The sequence below is a fragment of the Erythrolamprus reginae genome, chromosome 2 (genome assembly GCF_031021105.1).
Source record: "Erythrolamprus reginae isolate rEryReg1 chromosome 2, rEryReg1.hap1, whole genome shotgun sequence".
Taxonomy (NCBI): Eukaryota; Metazoa; Chordata; class Lepidosauria; order Squamata; family Dipsadidae; genus Erythrolamprus; species Erythrolamprus reginae.
In genome coordinates this window covers 149,458,206-149,480,779 of record NC_091951.1, presented here as the reverse complement: position 1 = coordinate 149,480,779, position 22,574 = coordinate 149,458,206, and the positions used below count along the sequence as shown (strand labels likewise).

General features: G+C 42.7%; 1 protein-coding gene across 2 annotated transcripts in view; it reads right to left on the bottom strand.

Annotated features, from left to right (window-relative positions):
* UBE2O (ubiquitin conjugating enzyme E2 O) overlaps positions 1-22,537 on the bottom strand; it is a 93,307-nt gene extending 70,770 nt beyond the window's left edge. For both annotated transcript variants that reach the window (XM_070739879.1, XM_070739880.1), the window contains exon 1: positions 21,974-22,537. In XM_070739879.1, coding sequence (XP_070595980.1) covers positions 21,974-22,360 — 387 coding nt within the window. In that variant the 5' untranslated portion in view covers positions 22,361-22,537. The remainder of the gene's footprint in view (positions 1-21,973) is intronic.
* Between the last annotated feature and the right edge of the window lie 37 nt (positions 22,538-22,574).

Genomic DNA, 22,574 nt, shown 5'->3' with positions numbered 1-22,574 from the left:
TTGGATCTGTTATCTTGGATCATGGTAATTTCTTAATCTTTTGACTGTTTTGAAAAATAGCTACCTATACCTACCTATAAATTTGTCTGCCATATTGATGTGCAAAATATTTTGCACTCAATTTTAAATCTGAATTCCCCATCTATTATTCAAAGGTCAGAACATGTTATATGGGGAATTGTTCATTTTTAAAAAAATGGATGGTTTTTTAAATTGTGTAGCATATTATTACATAAATCCCACTTCTGAAGGTTACAGTTCAAATATAGCTAGTCCTTGACTTATAACATTCAAACGTTGCTTAAAAGCACTGAAAAAAGTGACTAATGACCATTTTCACACTTACGATCATTTCTGCATTCCTGTGGTCATGTGATCAAAATTCAGATGCCTGACAATTGATTCATTTATGATGGTTGCCGTGACCCAGAGTCACATGATCTCCTTTTGCAAACTCCTGATAGGTGAAGTCAATGGGCAAGCCAGATTCACTTAACAATTTACTGTTTAAACAACTGCCATGATTCACAACTAGTGTTGGGAGAACCAAACTTGCATAGTTCGGCATACCGAACCTGAACTTTTTTAAAAGTCTGTGTTCAGGTTCGCCGCTCGCTCGAACACTGGGGTAGGCGGAAGGGAGAGGCGGGGAGGGCTCTGACTCAGCGAAGCTGGCTGAGGAATTCTGGGAGTTGAAGTCCACAAGTCTTAGAAGTTGCCAAGGTTGGACTAAATAAATAAGGAAGTTAAAGCTCCTTCTCCTCCTCTTCTCAGAAGATTACAGCCGGGCGGCGTCGTGGAGGCTCGGGGGGAGGTGTCAGGCTCCATCAAACGGGCGATGGCTGGGAGCTGGGGCTTCCACCCTCCTTGAAAGTTTTCAGGGGTGGCGGCAGACAGAGGGGAATCCCTCCCCCACTTCTCCAGCCTCAGCACTGCCGCCTGGCTGTCATCTTGTGAGAAGAGGAGAAGAACCCGGGAGCCAGTGGCGGCGGAGGAAGGCGAACGTGGAGGAGCTGTTGGCTGGTCGGGAGACGGGAGGAGGAGGGAGGAGAGGTGTCATGCTCCATCAAACGGGCGATGGCCGGGAGCTGGGGCTTCCACCCTCCTTGAAAGTTTTCAGGGGCAGCGGCAGGCAGAGGGGAATCCCCCCCACTCCCCCAGCCTCCGCGCCGCCTCCCGGCTGTCATCTCGCAGAAGAAGGTGGAGATCGAGCTGGGGGTGCCCCATTCATTCCCTGTGATCGATTCACTTTTGTCTTTTTTTACTGTAGCCACCACCGCTGAGTTTATCTGGGGCTAGCGGTGGCGGCTTTGAGGGCTAATCCCAAATCCAAGAGCTCCCCACAGATTTCAGACACTTACACTTTTGTCCAGCTCGATCTGGACAAAAGCTCGATCTGAGTCAATGTGGTGATTAGCTCTGGAATTCCTCTTCTTCTACATTTCTCTTCCCAATGTGACAATAACAACAAGTCCACTTGTTGTATTAAGTCCATTAGCTGCATGAAGGGATTATTTCGAGAAACAGAACATGGCATTTTCCAGCAGTGTTTGTTACAAAAATACCTTCAGATACTATATAGAAGATCACAATTATACGAAATTTTCTAAATACTATTTATCTAATATAATATCAGCAACTGAAGTAGGCCAAGCTAAGAAACAGAATTCTTTAAAATCCATATGAATTCTGGATGCTATTTTACTGTTGTAGGGAACAATATATCCTCAACTTATGACCATCATGGAGTCTGAAATTTCCATCATAGGTCATGAATTTATTTATTTATTTATTTGATTTCTATGCCGCCCTTCTTGAGACGACTCAAGGCGGCATAGAAATGATGGTCATAACCTGAGGGACTCAAAGTTACAATCTTTTCTATGGCGGTCATTAAGTCAATAACAGCATTAAGAAAATCAATGTATTCCAATTGTAAGTTGAGGGCTACTTGTAACAAAATCTTATAGAGCCTTCCTATATATCACATCCATCAAAGTAACAGTTATAATTGATTGGTTTTGAACAATAGATCTATTTTTGAAGCAAATCAGGAAGACAGTAAGATGCTGAGAGACAATCAAAGTCACTTCAAAAATCCAAATAATGAATGTTATCACTTCCTACCTCTATTCATTGCTCTTAAAATGTACAATTGGTAATACAAGATAGTAATACTATTTGATCAGATAGTCCAATAGCTTAAAACTTACATGTCTGTCTTGAATCATTTTGGTGGTTCATAAATATGAAACAACATGTACCTGAAAATATTCTCAAAGGCAATTGGTGGAATTTGGGTTATGGGTTACTCATTTATAAAATGCTGGATTCAATACAAATTATACTTTTAAAAATTGTAAACAGAAATCCTCTCACCACAGCTCTTTTACTGTAATGCAAGAACAATTACATAAATTTGCTTTTTTAAACAAAAAAAAAATCACAGTATTTATGAAAGAAATGTAGCTAGTGAAGAAGTTCAGTTTCCAGTAAAATTAAGTATCATTATTTTATACTGTAGCCTGGAAATCAAAAGTGGGAATGCTGACAAATGACTCTACTTAGTCAGATGGTTCCATAGATGTACAGGTAGTCATTGTTTAAATTCAGAGGCACTCAATTATGACTGAATTCATTAAAATCCTGTCAAAGGTTTTTCTTCTAAATGTACCCATGTACTATTACTACAAAATTCAATACGAAGGAAAAGACCATTAAATTTATGCTTATATTGGTAAGGCATATTTAATTAGCAATCTATTCCTCACATATTTTTTTCTGGATGCAATTTTCACCAATATACTAGCCCTAAATCCAAATTTTAGAAATTTTATTTCTGCTATTAGTTAAGAAATCACTATTTAATTGCTGTTGGCTCAAATGAATTGATCATTATTAGTCAAACACAGTTTTTATTTAATCTGTCTTAATTTTAATTGTTTAATATCATCTTTTCATCACTTTGCAACTGCCCCGAGTTGTTACAAGATGAGTTCCGTATAAATTTAATAAGTGAAGAAGCAAATGAACAAATAAAATAATTTGCATCTGTGTTCCAATGAAATGTCTTTACAAGATTTTTATTACACTCTTTTGGTAATGCATCTTAAACAGTAGCAAAAATAAAGTCTGCCTATAAAAACATATCTGGCTTATATTTGCTGCAGTGAGCCCAAGCTATGAGGATGGTTTCCGAAATTCAGACCACAAGGAAGCTCTTTTCACCACTCTTTGGAATGCACTTTGTATGATTAACGAAGAAAGTTTGCATCTATATTCCTTGAGGGGGAGGGATTGCACATAAACAAACAGGCACATTATAGAGGATGCACATGGAAAGAAATGTGATATTGCCGGCTGTTTGCTTAGTGTGCTTGTGGATGGAAGTGATGAGCTTCTCAGAAGGCAAAAAGCATTAACCAGTAATCTGTTAAGGTCTGATTAATTTCATGCACCAGCATCATTAACTGCAATCCAGCCTGGTCCAGTGACTCCAAGAACATTTCAAGCTATATTACCTCCACCTCTATGCTTCAATGTCAGATTGAGATTCATACAGAATATTTTAATTCATCTAAAACATTCCACTTTCATCTGTCCAACCTTCCAATAATCTCTAGATCCTCTGGGTAGTTTTTGACAAACATGGGACCAGCATGCCAGATCGCCCAAATTGTTAGCAACCCACTGGTGAACGTAATTTTGGCGTCACAGATCTGCCTGTACCAGTCCATGTTCACCGTCATATTTTTTCCTGAATTTTCAGACAATTTTAATGTGTTTGGAAGAATTCTCTTCATTCTATGCTTTGAAAAAAGCCCACCTGTCTGCCCAGGGTTAATACTGAACTTTATTTCTTCGACCAAAGCACAGCTGATCAGCTCCTCAGCTGATCCACCTTCTCAGCATGCGCAGAAGTGAAATTGCCTGACCGCTCGCAAGCATGCACAAAACATTGCGATACAAACTGCTGGCGAAGGTAAGTGGAACCCACCCCTGGTGTCTTCTCATACATACAGTATTATTCTTGTTCAGTTTTTCTCTTATGGTAAACAGATGAACACTGACATGAGACAATGCAAGAGTGGCATGCAAATCACCCAAAAATAAGGGAGGCAATGCTTAGAGAAGTCACCCCAAAACAGATTTTTTGGGAGTGACTTGTCAAAGCATTGCCTCTCTTATTTTTGGGTGATTTTTGTAGAGTGGTTACCCCTGAGAAGAATAATTAACAATTGCGTGCATTACCTCCATTTGTAGACTATTCTGTCTGACTATGTTTGGTTAGTGGGCAAAACATTTAACCATGATTTTTTAGACTTTACTTGCTTCATGAACTTCAACAACTCTTTCTCTGTGATCTGTGAAGATCTCTTCTGATTGGGGCGTGATTCATGAAAATGCTCCGATGTAAAGGATATTGTGATGGTGGCAACAGCAATGGATCCAAGCTTAATACAGTTATTAAATATTATATGAATATGTGATACAGTTAATTTTTGTATTAATTTATTGTATTTTTGGACTATAAAACGAACCAGTGTATAAGACACTTGTGCCTAAGATGCACCACGGTTTCAAAGAGGTAAGGACGTGTTGTGGTTGGCTCTGGGCCAGCTCCTGCTCCAAGGACTGTGGGGGTTGATGTGGGAGAATCCTCACATTATCAGAGGCTGGTTTTACTGCCAACAGCTTCCAACAGTGAAGCGTCTGTGTCAGAGAAAGATTCTGGAAGTGAAGTAGGATCGAGCTAATTAACCCATTAGTGAATCATCATCATTATCATCGTTAGATTCAGAAGAGGAGGCATTCATAGATGTTCGCAGAGGCAGGTTGATGTCAAGGAAGGAACAACTGCGCAAGTATTATAGGAAATAAAGGAGAACACCTGTGGCTGGGGCAATTAGGCTAATGGGGCTGCTGATAAATTGCCAGGGTTGTTGCCTCTCAGCGTGGGAGATTATCCATTTGGAGAGAGAAAGAACTGTGTTTTTACATCAGGATTTTACAAGGACTCTTTGAACTGTTTCATGATTTTACCAGGACTCTTGGACTAATTCACAGTTAAGTTTGGCTTGAGGACTCTTGAAGGGGGGTTGGCTGTGACGTCTTCACAGCTGCCTTTATCTGTTTTGCTTTTGTTTTGGCTTATCACAGCATTCAAAATTGTGGTTTGTGGGAGAGCACTTTGGCTGATAAAAGTGCATTTGAATCATATTTTTTCTTTGTGATAAACTGCCTTTGTTTACTTTACAAGAGAGTGTGTGTTTGAATTTACACTTCAGACTTAATTGGGGTTTGTAACGTGACACCCAGCATAACAGGAAGGAAGGAAGGAAAAAAAGTTTTTGTCTTCTCCAGACCCCAGAAATACTCCTGCGAACTGGGGGAAGGCAAAAACACTACTGTTTTTGCAAAAAATGGTCCATTTTTCACCCGCCTTTTTTTATTGCAAAAATGGGGGTGGTTTTGCTTTCCCCCAGCACCCAGGAGCACTCTGCAGGCCTCCCAACCCTCTGCGCACCCCATTTTTTGCAGAAATGGGATGTGGAGCAGGGCTTCGGGGGCCCAAAAATGGCTGTATTCGGTGTATAAGACGCACCAACATTTCTACCCTCTTCTGGGGGAGGAAGGCGCGTCTTATACTCTGAGGAATATGGTAGTATGTCTGTCAGTTTTTATTTATCTATGGAATTAGAATGCTAAAAATAATCAGTGCTATTACTTTTTCTTTATTTTTTAAATCTGCATTAAAAAAAATCAATAAAATTGAATATGTATACAGACCCATGCACAGATTGTTCTCATTTAGTGACTGCCTTGTTTAGTGAACTTTCACAGTTAAAGTAAATCATAAGGACAGGAACAAGTTCACTTAATGCCCATTTTGTTTAAAGACTGAGTTTATTTATTTATTTATTTGATTTTTATGCCGCCCTTCTCCTTAGACTCAGGGCGGCTCACAACATGTTAGCTATAGCACTTTTTAACAGAGCCAGCCTATTGCCCCCACAATCTGGGTCCTCATTGACTTTGGGTTTAAATTTGTTGTTATAGAAATACTAATACATATTATATTAAAAGTAAAAAGTTGAGACTGTTACTATGTTATTCTACTGAGCTAAAGAGTTGGAAACCTGTGTCTTTCTTTCTCCTCCCCTTTCTCCTATACCTTTATCTTGTTCCCTCCCCTATTTTCCCCTAATTTCATTTGTATTTTATTCTTAATAAAATATGAATGATTATTTGTCATCCACATTAGAAGCTTAAACCACTTCTAAGCAGACACTTTGATTTAGCTGCCAATCCACTCTGCCATCTTAAAAGACCCTTGGCTGGTTTCTCCCATTTTTTTTTAAAGTTTCAAATCTTTCATCTATTGAGCAACATCTCCTTTCTCATAACAATTGCCTCTATAACGATTTAAAGAGCAGCCCATCCCAATTCACTATTTTTCATATTCCTTATTTTGAGACATTTTGTCCAATAGTCTGGAGGCGATGATTGGGTATACTTTAATCTAGTGGAACTACTGTCTGAATTAATCTGAGGTTTGGCCCTATTACTAGGGTGTTAGTCCCAACTGTGGTTATTAAACAAGGACTACTTGTATATACAAAGGCACAATAACAATGCAAAATTTCAAAGTTTTGGGTACAGCATCCATCTTTTGTATATGGAAAAGAAAGCATAAAACAATAAAGAATCTGAAGCTGAACACCCTAGTACCAGTAATTTTGAAGGTAAATAATTTGAACAGGGGGAAAATGGAAAGGCTTACTTCTGATCAGGGGTCCCCAAACTTGGAAACTTTAAGACCTGTGGACTTCAATTCCCAGAATTCTCCAGCCAGCTGTGCTGGCTGGAGAATTCTGGGAGTTGAAGTCCACAGGACTTAAAGTTCCCAAGTTTGAAGACCTCTGCTTCTGATGATAATGCCTTTCCATCCCCAGTACTCGAGTTGTTTGTATAAATTCACTGAATTCCAAGAACACCATTAACAGAAATTAATAATGGGTTTTGGGCGACAAAACTGTTCAAGAAAGGAACAAGACAGATTACAAGAGGGAGTTTTTGTTATCTACTCTGGGTGCTATCCACCGTTGAACCCATTCTATAGAGGAAACATTAAAAGACAAAACCGTAGCATTTTCACTAGTGGGTATTCTCATTTTTTCTAATGTGGTGTACAAAGAAGAAACATTTAAGAAATAATAGTGGAATAAAAAGTAAAATACCAACATAAAAATACAATACTGTAATAATTATACCGTCAGGATAGAATGAACATACATTGATAGTAGCTAAAATAAATTAAACCTAAATGGATAGATGCACTTAATGGCCCTTCTATATCAATACAAAATTAATTCAATCCTTAAACTGATAAATAAGGAAACAGTATGGCAGCATCCAATTAGTCTTCAAGGAATGCTTAACTGGCTTCCTAGCATACTAAAGAAATGTTGAGTATATAGTCTGTGTATAATTTTGAAATGCAATTAAAAGTAGAGGTGGAGTAATTTTGTTCCCAAATCTAAAAATGGAAGAGGGGACTATTCAAGCAGGTATCACATATCATATTAACTTCATACGAACATTGAGAAAGACTCTGGAATTTATCATTAAGCATTTATCTTCTGAAGCAGAGGGGAATACATTGTAATAGCATACAGCTAGTCCTTGATTTATATCTTTTCTTTTAACAACAGTTCAAGATGATAGTCTCAGAAAAAGCAACCTACGGATCCTTGAAGTTATAACTGTCACACCACTCCTGTGGTCACATAATTACAATCCACTTGCAATTATGATGGTTGCAGTGTCTTACCGTCACATCAGCATGAATTGTGACCTTTGCCACTTCTGACAAAGTCAACTGGGGAAGTTTCACTTAATGACTATATATGTGATCCACTTAACCACAATTCACTTAAACTAAATTGCAATAAAATGATAATAAAATTGGGTCCGATCACACAACAAACTTGCAGTCCCGATTGTGATTGTAAATGGGGGACAGAACACAAATTCTAAATAATACAGATTATGAGATTATGCTCCTTTGGCCATATCTGATAGGAATATATGTATAGTTCTAGACTAGGGGTAGGCAAAGTTAAACCATGGTATCTAGAACAGAGGTAGGCAAAGTTGGCTCTTCTATGACATGTGGACTTCAACTCCCAGAATTCCTAAGCTAGCATGAGTGGCTCAGGAATTCTGGGAGTTGAAGTCCACAAGTCATAGAAGAGCCAACTTTGCCTACCTCTGTTCTAGATACCATGGTTTAACTCCTCAAAAGGGCCCAGGTGAGTGAGAAATAGGTAATAGCCACTAAATCTTACGAAAAGAAGATGAAGTAATAAAACAAGTTCTTGGAGCTCCCTGAGCTTGGTTTTCTTTCTTGGAGATGTTTCATTACCCAAACTAGACAACATTATCTGTGCTAGGATTACCATTTATGATATTGCCTAGTTTGGGTAATGAAACATCTGCAAGAAAACAACCAAGTTCAGAGAACACCAAGGACCCCCTCATTCAAACCTACAAATACAAATACAGTACAAAACAAAGCTACAAATATTCTCCTTCATTGGAGAAACATGTTCAGCTGGTTATTAAGAGATTAATAAGTAACTGGATATTCAACTAAGACAGAAATGTTTTGCATCATTTGGAATACAAATAATGGAGCAAATTTTGTTGTTTATTCTGGCTTTTTTTATCATTGGCCGCATGATACTGTAGTACTCGGACTGTAGGGGAGGAGAGAAATAAGAGGATGCCATTTCCTATACAATCTAATAGCACATAAGAGCCAATAGATCATCAGTTGGGAAAAAGAGCAAGCCAAACAGAATGAGGCTTTTAAATGACCCTCAAGTTTAGTAGAATACCAGACTTAAAGATTTAAATGAAATCTTATGTTTTCTATTCTCTTTTTAAATTCTCATCTCAGAAAAGAAAATTTCCAGTGAACAAATTAACACAAGGTTCCTACCAACTTTGACTCTGGTAAATGCAGAATATTAGTTATTTTTCTCATGCTACTTTAAAAAACTCTTTCAGAAAGAGGAATGCCACTCAAGTTAACATTTTCATTTCACATAATAAATTAGACATGCTAATACAGTATTCTATTAAAATAACCTCAGTAGCAGAGTCATCACCTTATATATGGTGTTTAACATGCAGGCAAATTGAAGAAAATAATATATTACCTTGTTATGGTTATACAAGAGGACTAGTCAGGTTAAGAGTTCAACTGTATAAATCTTAGACTAATTGTGGGAAGCCCTTTGTTTTCATGATCTATCAAGCTACTATAAGTATCAGATACTTCTTAGGTAATCTCCCAAGAGAGTAGATAAAATGTGAGAAGCAAGAAGTCTGTTATATTAGGATTTTTAGATGGCTGATAGGCCAATAGCTCAGATTATTAGTATTGCGTCAACATTTCCAATTCTTTTTAATAAATGTAAGAAGATCTAGAATTCTTTTCTCTCTCTCTCTCCATCATCACCCTTAAATATAAAAACAAAATTATATACAGTGGTACACCTCTACTTAAGAACGCCTCTACTTAAGAACCATTTTCTACTTAAGAACCCGAGCCGGGAAAAATACCCCAGGAAATTTGAGAGTAGCACGAAGGCCTGGCCAGTTTCCTGCCATTCCCCATTGAATCCCAGCCACCTCGGTCTTTTCTGGGCTACCAGAGGAGCCTTTCGGTGGCGCTTAAGAAGGCTTTGACAGCCCAGAGCAAATTGAGCGTTTTCCTTTCTCTGGGCACTTGGAGAGGGAATAAACCACTTTGCTGTGGTGACTCTATCACGCTGCCTCCCGTACATCCGGTGCGACGTTGCATCCCGGAGCGTCTGGCCGCGGAAAAGCAAAAGGGGGCGCTCACCTCACCTTCTTCCTTCAGCAGCGACTGTCCTCTTCTTCTTCTTCTTCCTCCTCCCACCCAAATTCGGAGCTTTTATTTCTTTCCTAATGAGTTTGCACGCAGTATTTGCTTTTACATTGATTCCTATGGGGAAAAAATTGCTTCTACTTAAGAACCTGGTCACGGAACGAATTAAGTTCTTAAGTAGAGGTACCACTGTACCTCTTTTTTTGCTGCACCTATAGTGGATACAGTGGAACATTTCTATTTTCAGATTGCAAAAGCATGTAGTTGTCTCAAAAAATAAAGCAATAATTTTAATTCCTAAACTGCAGAAAGAAGTTGCGTCTTGAAATGGAAATTATTAAATACCTTCCTTACAAACATATTACCTTTCAATATTGGGGAGCATGAAAAAAGAGAGCTTCTTATGTGCATAGAGTATAATATATGCCACACGTTCCCCAAATGGCAGTATTTAGACTATTGGGCAATTTTAGTTCACAGGCAAATTGATATGGATATACATTTTCATTTGAGCATTTGAGACTAAAACCCTTTAGAATTTTGAAGGAAAGTATTAGCTGCTTGAATTAAGTTTGGAAGAGAGCTAACATTTCCCCCCTTCACAACTGAATGAAGAAAAGCTTAGAAATAATTCCATTGTGGAAGTAGATAATAGCAATAGACTCATAACAGCCTAAATGAAGGGGATCAATTCAAACATGATGAAAAAGATTGTTTTTTTCACATGCTTTCATTAACCTCGTTCATGGCTTACAATGCAGATTAATAAATCTAAGAAGGGTATAGGATTCAGAAGAATGTAAATAGATTCAGAAGAATGTAAATAGATTCCTAACAAAACTTGACTTTCTGAAGATAGCTGAAAATGAACTGTAGGCAATATGCAGAATTTTCATATTGAGAAAAATTGTAAAAGTAATAATTGAAGAAATTTAATTTATTCCAGCTATTGCAGTGTGGTGAAACCCTTATTAAGTATACCTTGTTGCAAGGAATTTTTTGTCCCAACATCATTGGTAATATTCCAAATTGCTAAAAAACCAGGTTCTCTTCAATTTAATGGACTTTCATAAATAACTTCTTCCCACAATACAATAGCTTCATTGTAACTGTCATCTTTCTTGTTTTCAGACTAAATTGCTGAAAGATTTCACGTTTTGAACATGATTACTACCCTGCACCTTTATTATTTATTTAGCAGATTTAGATACCACCCATCTCATTCTTAAGAGTGACTCTGGGCAATGTACAATTAAAAGCATAGGAGTGTAAATGCCATTTAAAAATGCAATACATTAATAAAAGAAGCCAGGTAGAAGCAAAATTAAAATGTTAAAAGTTAAGAGACGAGGAGAGGATCTTAAGGTGCGAACTACAGTACCCTGAATTGCATTATACAATACTTAAGAGACTCACAGACTCAGCAGAGCCATGTGTTCAAATCCGTTTGAAAGGCCAGGAGATAGGGCCCCCACCTCTATTGTTGGAGGAGAATATTCCACAGGACTGGGAAATAGCAGTGAATGCATTCTTCTTGGAGCCCATCTCCCATCAAAATTGATTAATCGATGGAATCCATAACATATCTTTCCCTGTCTGATTGGTTGGGTAGGCTCCGAGTCCACGGAGAGGGGTGGTAAGTCCAATCAATCAATCAATCAATCAATCAATCAATCAACAAACAATGTGATGAAAATAAAATGGTTCCTCAGGTAACCTGGTTGCACACCATGCAGGACAGGGATGTCAAACTTGCATTGTCACAGCGGGATCACTTGACGTATTGTGATTTTCCCCAACTTTGTTAAATCGGGTGTGGGCGGACTGCAAGTTTGACAGCCCTGGTATAGGGCTTTAAAGGTCATAAACAACCCCTTGAATTGAACTCTGAAGAAAATGTACCCAATGCAGTTCGCACAGTAAAGGCAATACATGCCTGTGGGGTTGCACTCTGCACTAGCTGAAGCTTCTGGATACTCTTCAAGGGTAGCCCCGTGTACTATAATAGTCTGTAGTCTGCATTGCAATACAGTGTTCCCTCGATTTTCGTGGGTTCAAACTTCGCGAAAAGTCTATACCACGGTTTTTCAAAAATATTAATTAAAAAATACTTCATGGTTTTTTCCCTATACCACGGTTTTTCCCGTCTGATGACATCATATGTCTTTGCCAAACTTTTGTTTGCCTTTAATAAATATTTTTTTAAATAAACTTTAATAAACAGGGTGAGTAGTAATCTAAATGGTTGCTAAGGGAATGGGAAATTGCAATTTAGGGGTTTAAAGTGCTAAGGGAAGGCTTGTGATACTGTTCATAGCCAAAAATAGTGTATTTACTTCCGCATCTCTACTTTGTGGAAATTCGACTTTCGTGGGCGGTCTCAGAATGCATCCCCTGCGAAAATCGAGGGAACACTGTAGTCCATAGGGAGATGACCAGGCCAGGAACGGCTATGAGGATGGCCTCCTGATCCAGGAAGTGGCATAACAAGTAGATAATTGGACAAAGGGCCCTCCTAGCAAGTCTGCCACCTGTTTCTTGAGGTGCTCCAGATTACACACAGAGTCTGTCTTGGGAGGTTCACCCCATTGAAGATCAAAGCCGAGAAACCCCTAGACCAGGGATCTGTAACCTTAAACAAAGAGGATATTTGGACCTGTTTCCCACTGGAAACAAAACACCGGGAGCCACAAAACCTGAGTGGGAGTGGCCAACTCGACGTCACTTATTCACACCCAGTCGCATGACCCCCAAACCATACATACAGTGGTTGAGGCCAGGTCGGGCCAGTATCTTGGGGCGCAGAGCAAGTTGTGTGTCTATCAGCCCAAGCGACCGAGACATGCCAAGCACCAACAAGGGCCAGCAGAAGCTCCAGCAAGACTGAGGCACCAGAGAATCAGTCCTGGCTGCTTCTCCATCCTGCTTTGTTTCCCTTGCTTTCTCAGGCCAGGCAAGGAGTGACTGGGAGGAGAGGACGAGGGGAAAAGCCAGCCCTGGTGAGATCACCTGACAGGAAGCCACAGCAGAGGGCCCAAAGAGTCACATGCAGTTCCTAAGCCACAGGTTGCAGACACCTGCCCTGGATACAAAGGAGCCCCCTATGTACAAGTTTGTTCATCATCCAGACCACCACAGCCTTACAGGTACTGCAAAAAAATAATCCACAGCACCACTTAATTCATCCTAGACAATTCATCCTAGTTGTAGTATCAGCATACTGATGATGTCTCAAACTATGGTGATGGATGTTCTCACCTAGTGCTTTTGTGTAGATTTGAGAAAGGACCAGACAATACACCAAGCCTTCTGGGAACCCACACAAAAAGGAGCCCTGGGCTGGATCTCTCATTCCCTGACCTCAGAGGAAAGAGGTGAATGAGCACAAGAATTGTGCCGCCAACCTCCAACTTCCCAAATCGGCCCTAAAGTATCAAAAGCCATCAAGAGGTCAGGAAAAGCAAGGATGGATGCATTATCCCCATTCTGTTTCAGCCAGACATCATCACATAGTGTGACTATGCTGTTTTTGTTCCTGACCAAAAATGAACTTTGTTATTTATATAATTAATTATATTATAGTTATTTTAATGCGGCACAAGATAATTCCATTTCACTGAATGCAGTCAGGGATGCCAAAAGGTTGGACACACTTGATCTAGATGTCTCTTGGACCTTGGATCTTTGTGGCAGAGAGGGTGGAACATATGCTGCTCAAAAAAAATAAAGGGAACACTGAAACAACACATCCTAGATCTGAATGAATGAAATATTCTCATTGAATACTTTGTTCTGTACAAAGTTGAATGTGTACAACAGCATGTGAAATTGATTGTCAACCAGGGTTGCTTCCTAAGTGGACTGTTTGATTCCACAGAAGTTTGATTTACTTGGAGTTATATTGTGTTGTTTAAGCATTCCCTTTATTGTTCGGAAGCTTCAGATCGTGCAGAATGCAGCTGCGAGAGCAATCATGGGCTTCCCTAAATATGCCCATGTTACACCAACACTCCGCAGTCTGCATAGGTTGCCGATCAGTTTCCGGTCACAATTCAAAGTGTTGGTTATGACCTATAAAGCCCTTCATGGCACTGAACCAGATTATCTCTGGGACCGCCTTCTGCCGCACGAATCCCAGTGACCAGTTAGGTCCCACAGAGTGGGCCTTCTCCGGGTCCCGGTCCCGTCAACTAAACAATGTCGTTTGGTGGGACCCAGGGGAAGAGCCTTTTTGTGGCGGCCCCAGCCCTCTGGAACCAGCTCCCCCCAGAAATCAGAATTGCCCCCACCCTCCTCGCATTTCGTAAGCTCCTTAAAACCCATCTCTGCTCTTAGGCATGGGGGAGCTGAGATATTCCTTCGCCCTAGGCCTTACAATTTATGCATGGTACGTTTGCGTGTATGTTTGGTTTTATAATAAGTTTTTTTTTAGTTGTTTTAGTACAGTAGTCCCTCCCTATACTGCGCTTCACCTACTGCGGCTTCACTTCATCGCGGGTTTCTGAGGAAGTCAATCGGCAGATTTAAACAGCCCGCCGAACTCGATCAGCAGGTTTTTCCAAAAAAATAAATAAATCTAAAATTGTAAATACTGTATTTAAATACTGTATCTAAAATAAATACTGTGTGGGAAGGGTTTATAAACACTTAAAACAATGAAAACTTACCAAACAATTACAATATAAATACTTAAATAAGTACTATCAGTCGATAAATTCCCCATCGCGGATTTCACCTATCGCGGCCAGGTCTGGAACGTAACACCAGCGATAGGTGAGGGACTACTGTATTGGATTGTTACATGCTGTTTTTATCATTGTTGTTAGCCGCCCCGAGTCTACAGAGAGGGGCGGCATACAAATCCAATAAATAATAATAATAATAATAATAATAATAATTATTATTATTATTATTATTATTATTTTTTGAGCTGTGAACTTCAAAAAATGATTCAAAAGAAATGTTTCAGAACTTGTTACCAGCATAGCGATAAGTTACATTTTTTAGGCTTCAATACAAAAAAAAATGCTGCTTTAAGGGAAAAAAAGCCAGTGTAACATTTAACGAAACAGTATCTTTTTTCAGGTTTACACAGATGCCTAGGAGAGAAACATCTGTCACTACCTAGGACTGAATTTCCAATCTTCCAAATGGGAAGCAAGAGTTGTCACCACTAGGACACCATGATACTCGCAAAGGAAAAAAATTAGCTGCTGCGAACTCTGTGTGGCATCAGGAAGGGTACCAGGCCAGTAAACGCTCAGCTCCATCCAGTTCTCCCAACTCTTCTCCAAAGCCTAAAAAGGCATGCCAATTTAATCAAAATGAGTGAAGAACTATTCTCACATGGAATCCAAATAATTATTTTAAAGGTACCAGAAACAAGAGCTACTTCTTTCTTCTCATTAAGTACAACCACAGTTTTGTAACTGCCTGTATCTTCCAATCAAACAGAATTGTAAAAATAAAAATAAAAATTGGATTACCGTAGTTTTTTGTACTATTTGAAGTAGCAAGAGAGAATATTTATCACAGATCAAATTCCTCAACCAAGAGATGGCATGGAATGCAAATAGCACCATAATTATATCAGAAAATGTTTCCTTCAACTTCCTTTTTTAGAAAAAATAAATGAATTTATAATCTGAATCTCAGGAAGAGAGTGCCAAGTTTAAAGTTTCTCATCTAAGAAAAATAATGTATTTGTAATATAATTGAATGTATTCCTTTGGATAAGAATATATAATAAATATTGCTCATTTAAGAATGTTAAATATATCCCTTTGGGATGTAGATTGCACTAAAATGTGAATGATACAACTATCAAACCCTCCTACTCCAACTCTAAACATTATGCTGTGCCAGCATTATTATTATTATTTATTAGACTCGGGGCGGCTCACAACACAACAATAACACGATACATTACAAATCTAATAATAAAATGTAAAAATCAATTAAAAGCATTAATAAACATAACCAGTATTATAAAATCACCAACTACACAATCGTATACATTCAACCCATTCATCATACAACAGAGGTCGGAAAATACAATGAAAGGGGAGGGGGAGGAAATTATCCCCACACTTGGCGACAAAGGTGAGTCTTCGGCATTTTACGGAAGGTGAGGAGGCCGGGGGCTGTTTGAATCTCTGGAGGGAGTTGATTCCAGAGTGCTGGGGCTGCGACAGAGAAGGCTTTTCCCCTGGGCCCTGCCAGCCAACATTGTTTAGTCGACGGAACCTGGAGAAGGCCAACTCTGTGGGATCTAATCGGCCACTGGGATTCGTGCGGCAGAAGGCGGTCCCGAAGGTATTCTGGTCCAATGCCATGAAGGGCTTTATAGGTTCCTAACCAACACTTTGAATTGTGACCGGAAACTGATCGGCAGCCAGTGTAGGCCGTGGAGTGTTGATGAGACATGGACATATCTGGGTAGGCCCATGATTGCTCTCGCATCCGCATTCGGCACGATCTGCAGTTTCCGAACACTTTTCAAAAGTAGCCTCATGTAGAGAGCGTTGCAGTAGTCGAACCTCGAGGTGATGAGGGCATGAGTGACTGTGAGCAGTGAGTCCCGGTCCAAATAGGGCCGCAACTGGTGTACTAGCTGAACCTGGGCAAACGCCCTCCTTGCCACAGCTGAAAGCTGGTGCTCTATTGTAAGCTGTGGATCGAGGAGTAATTCCCCCTCCCCAGGGTGATGGACGGACAGATGGAATTGTCCTTGGGAGGCAGAACCCACAGCCATAATTATATCAGAAAATGTTTCCTTCAACTTCCTTTTTTTTAAAGAAAAAAATAAATGAATTCATAATCTAAATCTCAGGAAGAGAGTGCCAAGTTTAAAGCTTCTCATCTAAGAAAAATAAGGTATTTGTCATATAATTATAACAGTTTGAATGTATTCCTTTGGATAAGAAAATATAATAAAGATTGCTCATTTGAGAATGTTAAATATATCCCTTTGGGATGTACTGTATACTGTACTAAAACGTGAATGATATGACTATCCAACCCTCCTACTCCAACTATAAACATATTGTCCCAGCATATATGACATGTTTTATAAAGCAAAAATTATGATAGGGATCTAATATGGGCTGGCTTTTATAATTTCTGAATTGAATCCATCAGTTTTTGTCAAATCCAATGATTTGACAAGTCAATTCCTAATAAATTTTAATCAGACTTTGCAGAACTAGTTTCCTGGATTATTTCTTCAAAGGATTAAAGGAAAGCTCCAAAGGTTTATCTACAATTAATACATTTATTGTGTACGTATACAGTGATCCCCCGCTCGTTGCGAGGGTTCCGTTCCAGGAGCCCCCGCAACGAGCGGGTTTTCGCGAAGTAGCGATGCGGAAGTAAAAACACCGTCTGCGCATGTGCAGATGGTGTTTTTACTCCCACAGCGCTAGCGAGGAGCCGAAGATTGGGGGCGGCGCGGCTGTTTGCCGCCGGCATGGAGGGCTTCCTAGCAGCCCCCCAAACCCGGGTTGGGGGTCCGGGGGGCGCTGTCTCTCGGCGCTTTCGAGCCGAGTCCGGGAGCGAACTCGCTCACGGACTCGGCTCGAAAGCGCCGAGAGAGAGCGTGGACAGGCCCGTGCCTTGGCGCTGTCTCTCGCCGCCTTCGAGCCGAGTCCGGGAGCGAACTCGCTCACGGACTCGGCTCGAAAGCGCCGAGAGAGAGCGTGGACAGGCCCGTGCCTTTGCGCTGTCTCTCGCCGCCTTCGAGCCGAGTCCGGGAGCGAACTCGCTCACGGACTCGGCTCCAAAGCGCCGAGAGAGAGCGTGGACAGGCCCGTGCCTTGGCGCTGTCTCTCGCCGCCTTCGAGCCGAGTCCGGGAGCGAACTCGCTCACGGACTCGGCTCGAAAGCGCCGAGAGAGAGCGTGGACAGGCCCGTGCCTTGGCGCTGTCTCTCGCCGCCTTCGAGCCGAGTCCGGGAGCGAACTCGCTCACGGACTCGGCTCGAAAGCGCCGAGAGAGAGCGTGGACAGGCCCGTGCCTTGGCGCTGTCTCTCGCCGCCTTCGAGCCGAGTCCGGGAGCGAACTCGCTCACGGACTCGGCTCGAAAGCGCCGAGAGAGAGCGTGGACAGGCCCGTGCCTTGGCGCTGTCTCTCGCCGCCTTCGAGCCGAGTCCGGGAGCGAACTCGCTCACGGACTCGGCTCGAAAGCGCCGAGAGAGAGCGTGGACAGGCCCGTGCCTTGGCGCTGTCTCTCGCCGCCTTCGAGCCGAGTCCGGGAGCGAACTCGCTCACGGACTCGGCTCGAAAGCGCCGAGAGAGAGCGTGGACAGGCCCGTGCCTTGGCGCTGTCTCTCGCCGCCTTCGAGCCGAGTCCGGGAGCGAACTCGCTCACGGACTCGGCTCGAAAGCGCCGAGAGAGAGCGTGGACAGGCCCGTGCCTTGGCGCTGTCTCTCGCCGCCTTCGAGCCGAGTCCGGGAGCGAACTCGCTCACGGACTCGGCTCGAAAGCGCCGAGAGAGAGCGTGGACATCGCCCGTATCTAGAAGAAGTTGCCACCCGAGCGCTCTTGCCCGGCGGGAGGCGAAGCATATGGGTGGGGGGGCTGTCAGGACACCCTCCCACCCCAGCACTTTGCATCCCGCCGGCAAAGAGCAATAAGGCAGCAGCTTCTGCCGGACATGGGCAATGGGCGGGACAGAGAAGCGGGAAGAATCAGGAGGTTCCTTTGGCGGTTGGAGGCTGCCTGGCACCCGCTGCAGCCAAAACAACAAAGCCAGGCAGCCCCCAGCTGCCAAAGGAGCCTCCTGATTCTCCCCGCTTCTCTGTCCCGCCCATTGCCCATGTCCGGCAGAAGCTGCCTCCCGTGCCGATGTTCCCCGCCAAGCCCAGTTCGGCTTCCCTGGCTGCTTGGCCGGAGGGGGGGGGGCTCGGCCAAAAGGGGCTGGAGACGCAGCGATTTGCCTCCCGCCCCTCGCCCCTGTGCCACCGGCACGTCATCTTCCCTCCCAGAGAAAAAGGCCGGCCTTTGGGGATGAAGGGGTGTATTCAGCTCTGCGTCTCCAGCTCCTTTCGGCCGAGCCCCCCCCCCCCCCCGGCCAAGCAGCCAGGGAATCCGAGCCAGGCTTGGCAGGGAACATCGGCACGGGAGGCAGGAGACGGTCGGGCGACCGGAGCAGCAGCCAGGGAAGCCGAGCCGCGTATGGCGGTGACGGCAGCCGTCTCCTGCCTCCCGCGCCGATGTTCCCCGCCACGCCCGGCTCGGCTTTCCTGGCTGCTTGGCCGGGAGCTGGATGCTGGTGGTGGCGGAGGAAGGCGAATGCGGCTTGGAAGCTGGGAGGGGGGCAGAATATGGGAGGAGAGAGGCTTGCAATAGAGGGTGGAGGAAGCGGCCATGGGAGGGCGAGCTGCCTCAGGGAGGAGGATCGGGCGGGACCAGGTGGGGGGCTGGAATTTCTCCGCCAGGGCGAAGGGCGGGCGAGCGGGTGCTGGGGAGGGCTTCTCGCCCTCCCGACAGCAAGAGGGGGGAGCGAACGGCGTGGGCAGGCGAAGGGCGGGCGAGCGGCAGCGAGGAGTTTGCGTGGGCGGTGGGGAAACTCCTCGCTGACGCCAGCAAGAGGGGGAAGACCCAGGGAAGCCGCTGCCATCTACGCATGCGTGCCCGGCACGCATGCGTAGATGGTATTTTTGACTTCCGGGTTGAAAAATAGCGAAGTACCCTGTTCGCAATGGTTGGGGACGCAATAAACGGGGGATCACTGTATATCTCTGGGCCCAATAACCATTCATGTTTTGAATCTTTTAGATACAAACTTTGAAAGTTTTTGTTTTGCTGGTGACACCATTTTTCTATTCTTCTTAGATATAATGGATGCAACAATTGAAAAACATCAATAGCACTTACATATTCTATTTTAAAATGAATGCATCACTTTCTTTATAGAGAAGCATGCATAAATTCCAGATCAAAAGGTTATGTTTGCAACAATGTGTACAGGACTTACCTCTAACAGCACATAATTATGTGAGACATAGTATCAGTCTCATAAACTTTTAGATCCAGACATTCTTTTGTTTTCTTAGGTTATCTTAGTCCCTATTCCTTCCCTCCTTTTTGTGAGACTCTTAGAAAACAACTTTGTATTCAAACTTTACACTCCTGAAATCTTGATGTAAATTAGTTTACAAACTTTGCTAGAGAAATCACTTCACTAGAGAAATTAAAAATAATTCATTTAGGACTACAGTACATCACATTTAACTTTCTATTGTCTGTGTGTATGTGTATGTATGTACAGAAACATACACACATTGCAGAAAAAAAACCAATTACTGCCATCATTCTGCTAAACAAGTAATTCCCTCACCATTGTCAAAACTATTCACTAAGACTGCATTACTATTACTGTTCTCATAGTTCCTATTACCCATCTCCTCTCACTTATGACTTTATGACTGTAACTTGTTGCTTGCATCCTTATTATTTTTATTAACATTGTTTCCTGATTGCTTATTTGTACCCTATGACAATCCTTAAGTGTTGTACCTCATGACTCTTGACAAATGTATATTTTCTTTTACGTACACTGAGACCATATGCACCAAAGACAAATTCCTTGTGTGTCCAATCACACTTGGCCAATAAAAAATTCTGTTCTGTTCTATTCTATACACATACCATAGCAGGATGGTTATTTTCCCCTCCCCACAAAGCACAATGGACAATTTGTGTTCCAATCAAAAGTTTTCAATCTCCAATATTTTTCATTTCAAAGGTATTTTGTTATAGTCATTTTCTTTATTCCAGAAATCAGAATCTATCATAATTTAATAAACAAAAACAATATTAATAAAAAATGAGTTCTTTAGACTCAATTTCAGATGGGATAATACAAACCACCCTTAATATAATTTTAAGGTCTCATTAAAAATATGCTTGAATTCTAAATGTATAAATAATAAATTATACAGTACTTTCAGAAACTCCACCTACATATTTAGAACCATAGTCAGAAATGGAGGTTGGATGCAGTTCTTTTAACTAGAAGCAACCTAACAACCCCAAAATATTACTGCAAGACAAGAAAAATGCCTTAATTAAGCCAAGAATGATTATTTCTTTTTTTTTAAAATAATTTTTATTTGAATTCCTTAAAAAGAACATAGTAAATGAAAATAAACATGCATGCATTTGTAAAATACAAAAATACAAACAACAACCAAAAAAACACACAAAAAACAACAATAACAAAAATATCAAACAAAAACAAATAACAAAAACAAATAAAGTATGATTATTTCTAATATACTAAGATTCCTACACTACAGAGAATTACAGGTGAGGCCCAAACTATGGTGGATGACGCTCTAAAGGATGCATTTCCTTACAAATTATTTTTGTTTAAAATGACTTTGGGAAAGATGAGGTAAGGATGCAAGAATCAGGAGGCTGCCCAAAGGAGGCTTGCCTAGTGCTGTAGTGCCATTTCTCAAAAGGCACTAATAATGCAGAGCTTTTCCCTTCAACTGATATTGTCTGTAAAGGGGGAAGAAAAAAAAGAGAGCAATCGTGGCCAAAGGTAGGGAGTCGGTCAAACGGAAGCCAATGTCATCGTACAATCCTACCTGCTTGACCCAGAGCGATTAAAAAAAAACCCTGGAACTTTTTATTTCCAGAAACCAGAGTCCCTTGGGGCCTCTAAATGAGGTCTATTTTGCATTTAAAAAAAAGACACTGCAGACCAGTCAACCCCAGTGGTGCAAGGGAGGCTTCTCCACATTCTGGCGGCCAGAGACAGCTTCTCCCAGGCCAACTTCTTCTCCGACGTCCCCACCCCAACGCTGTCCCCCTTCTCCCCCTATTTGCTCCCCAATACCCGGCCATTCTCTCCCACCTGTCAACCCCGGGAGGCCCTTCCCCAGCCTAATGCACCTCTCCCCCCTCCCGCTTTTACTCAGCCGCCGCCTCAGCCCCATTGCGGACACCCCACCCACTCAACCCACCGCGTGTGTGTGCGCGGACGAAATGCAAAAAAAAAAAAAAAAGGGAGCCTCGAGGGGAGCCGAAGCCGCGTTATACCTTGGTCTCTTTGACGTGTTGCTTGATGCCCTCCGGGTACCACTGGACTCGCACGTACCCGCGGCGGAGGGGGCTCCCGCGGCTCTCCTCGCCCCCGCCGGGGCCCCCGGACTCGGAGCCGCCGGAGCTGCCGGCTCCTCCTCCTCCTCCACCACCCCCGGGGCCGCCTCCTCCGGGGCCTCGTCCGCCGCCGCCGCCGCCGTCCTCTTCCTCCGAGTCGGAATCCTCGCCATGCATGACACGGACTAGGCCGAAGCGCACCGAACCTCGATAGCGGCCGGACACCAGGTCGTGAGTGAAGAGCAGCCGCTGAAAGCCGGCGGCTGGGGTTGCAGTGGCCACCGGCGAAGCTCCTGGCGAGGCGGGAGAAGCGGGCGGCTCCGCCATGGCGCGCGCCCGGGCGATGACTGCGGGAGGGAGGGAGGGGGAAAAAAAGAGGGAGGGAGGAAGAGGCGGCGAAACAGGAGGAGGGAGGGAAAAAAAGAGCGGCGGCGGCGGCCGCCGGGCCCACACAACGCAGTCACCACCCGGCGAGAGGCGGGGTTAACACTTCTGGTCCCGCCTCCTTGAAATAGCGGGGCTCGGCGGGGCGGGGCGAAAG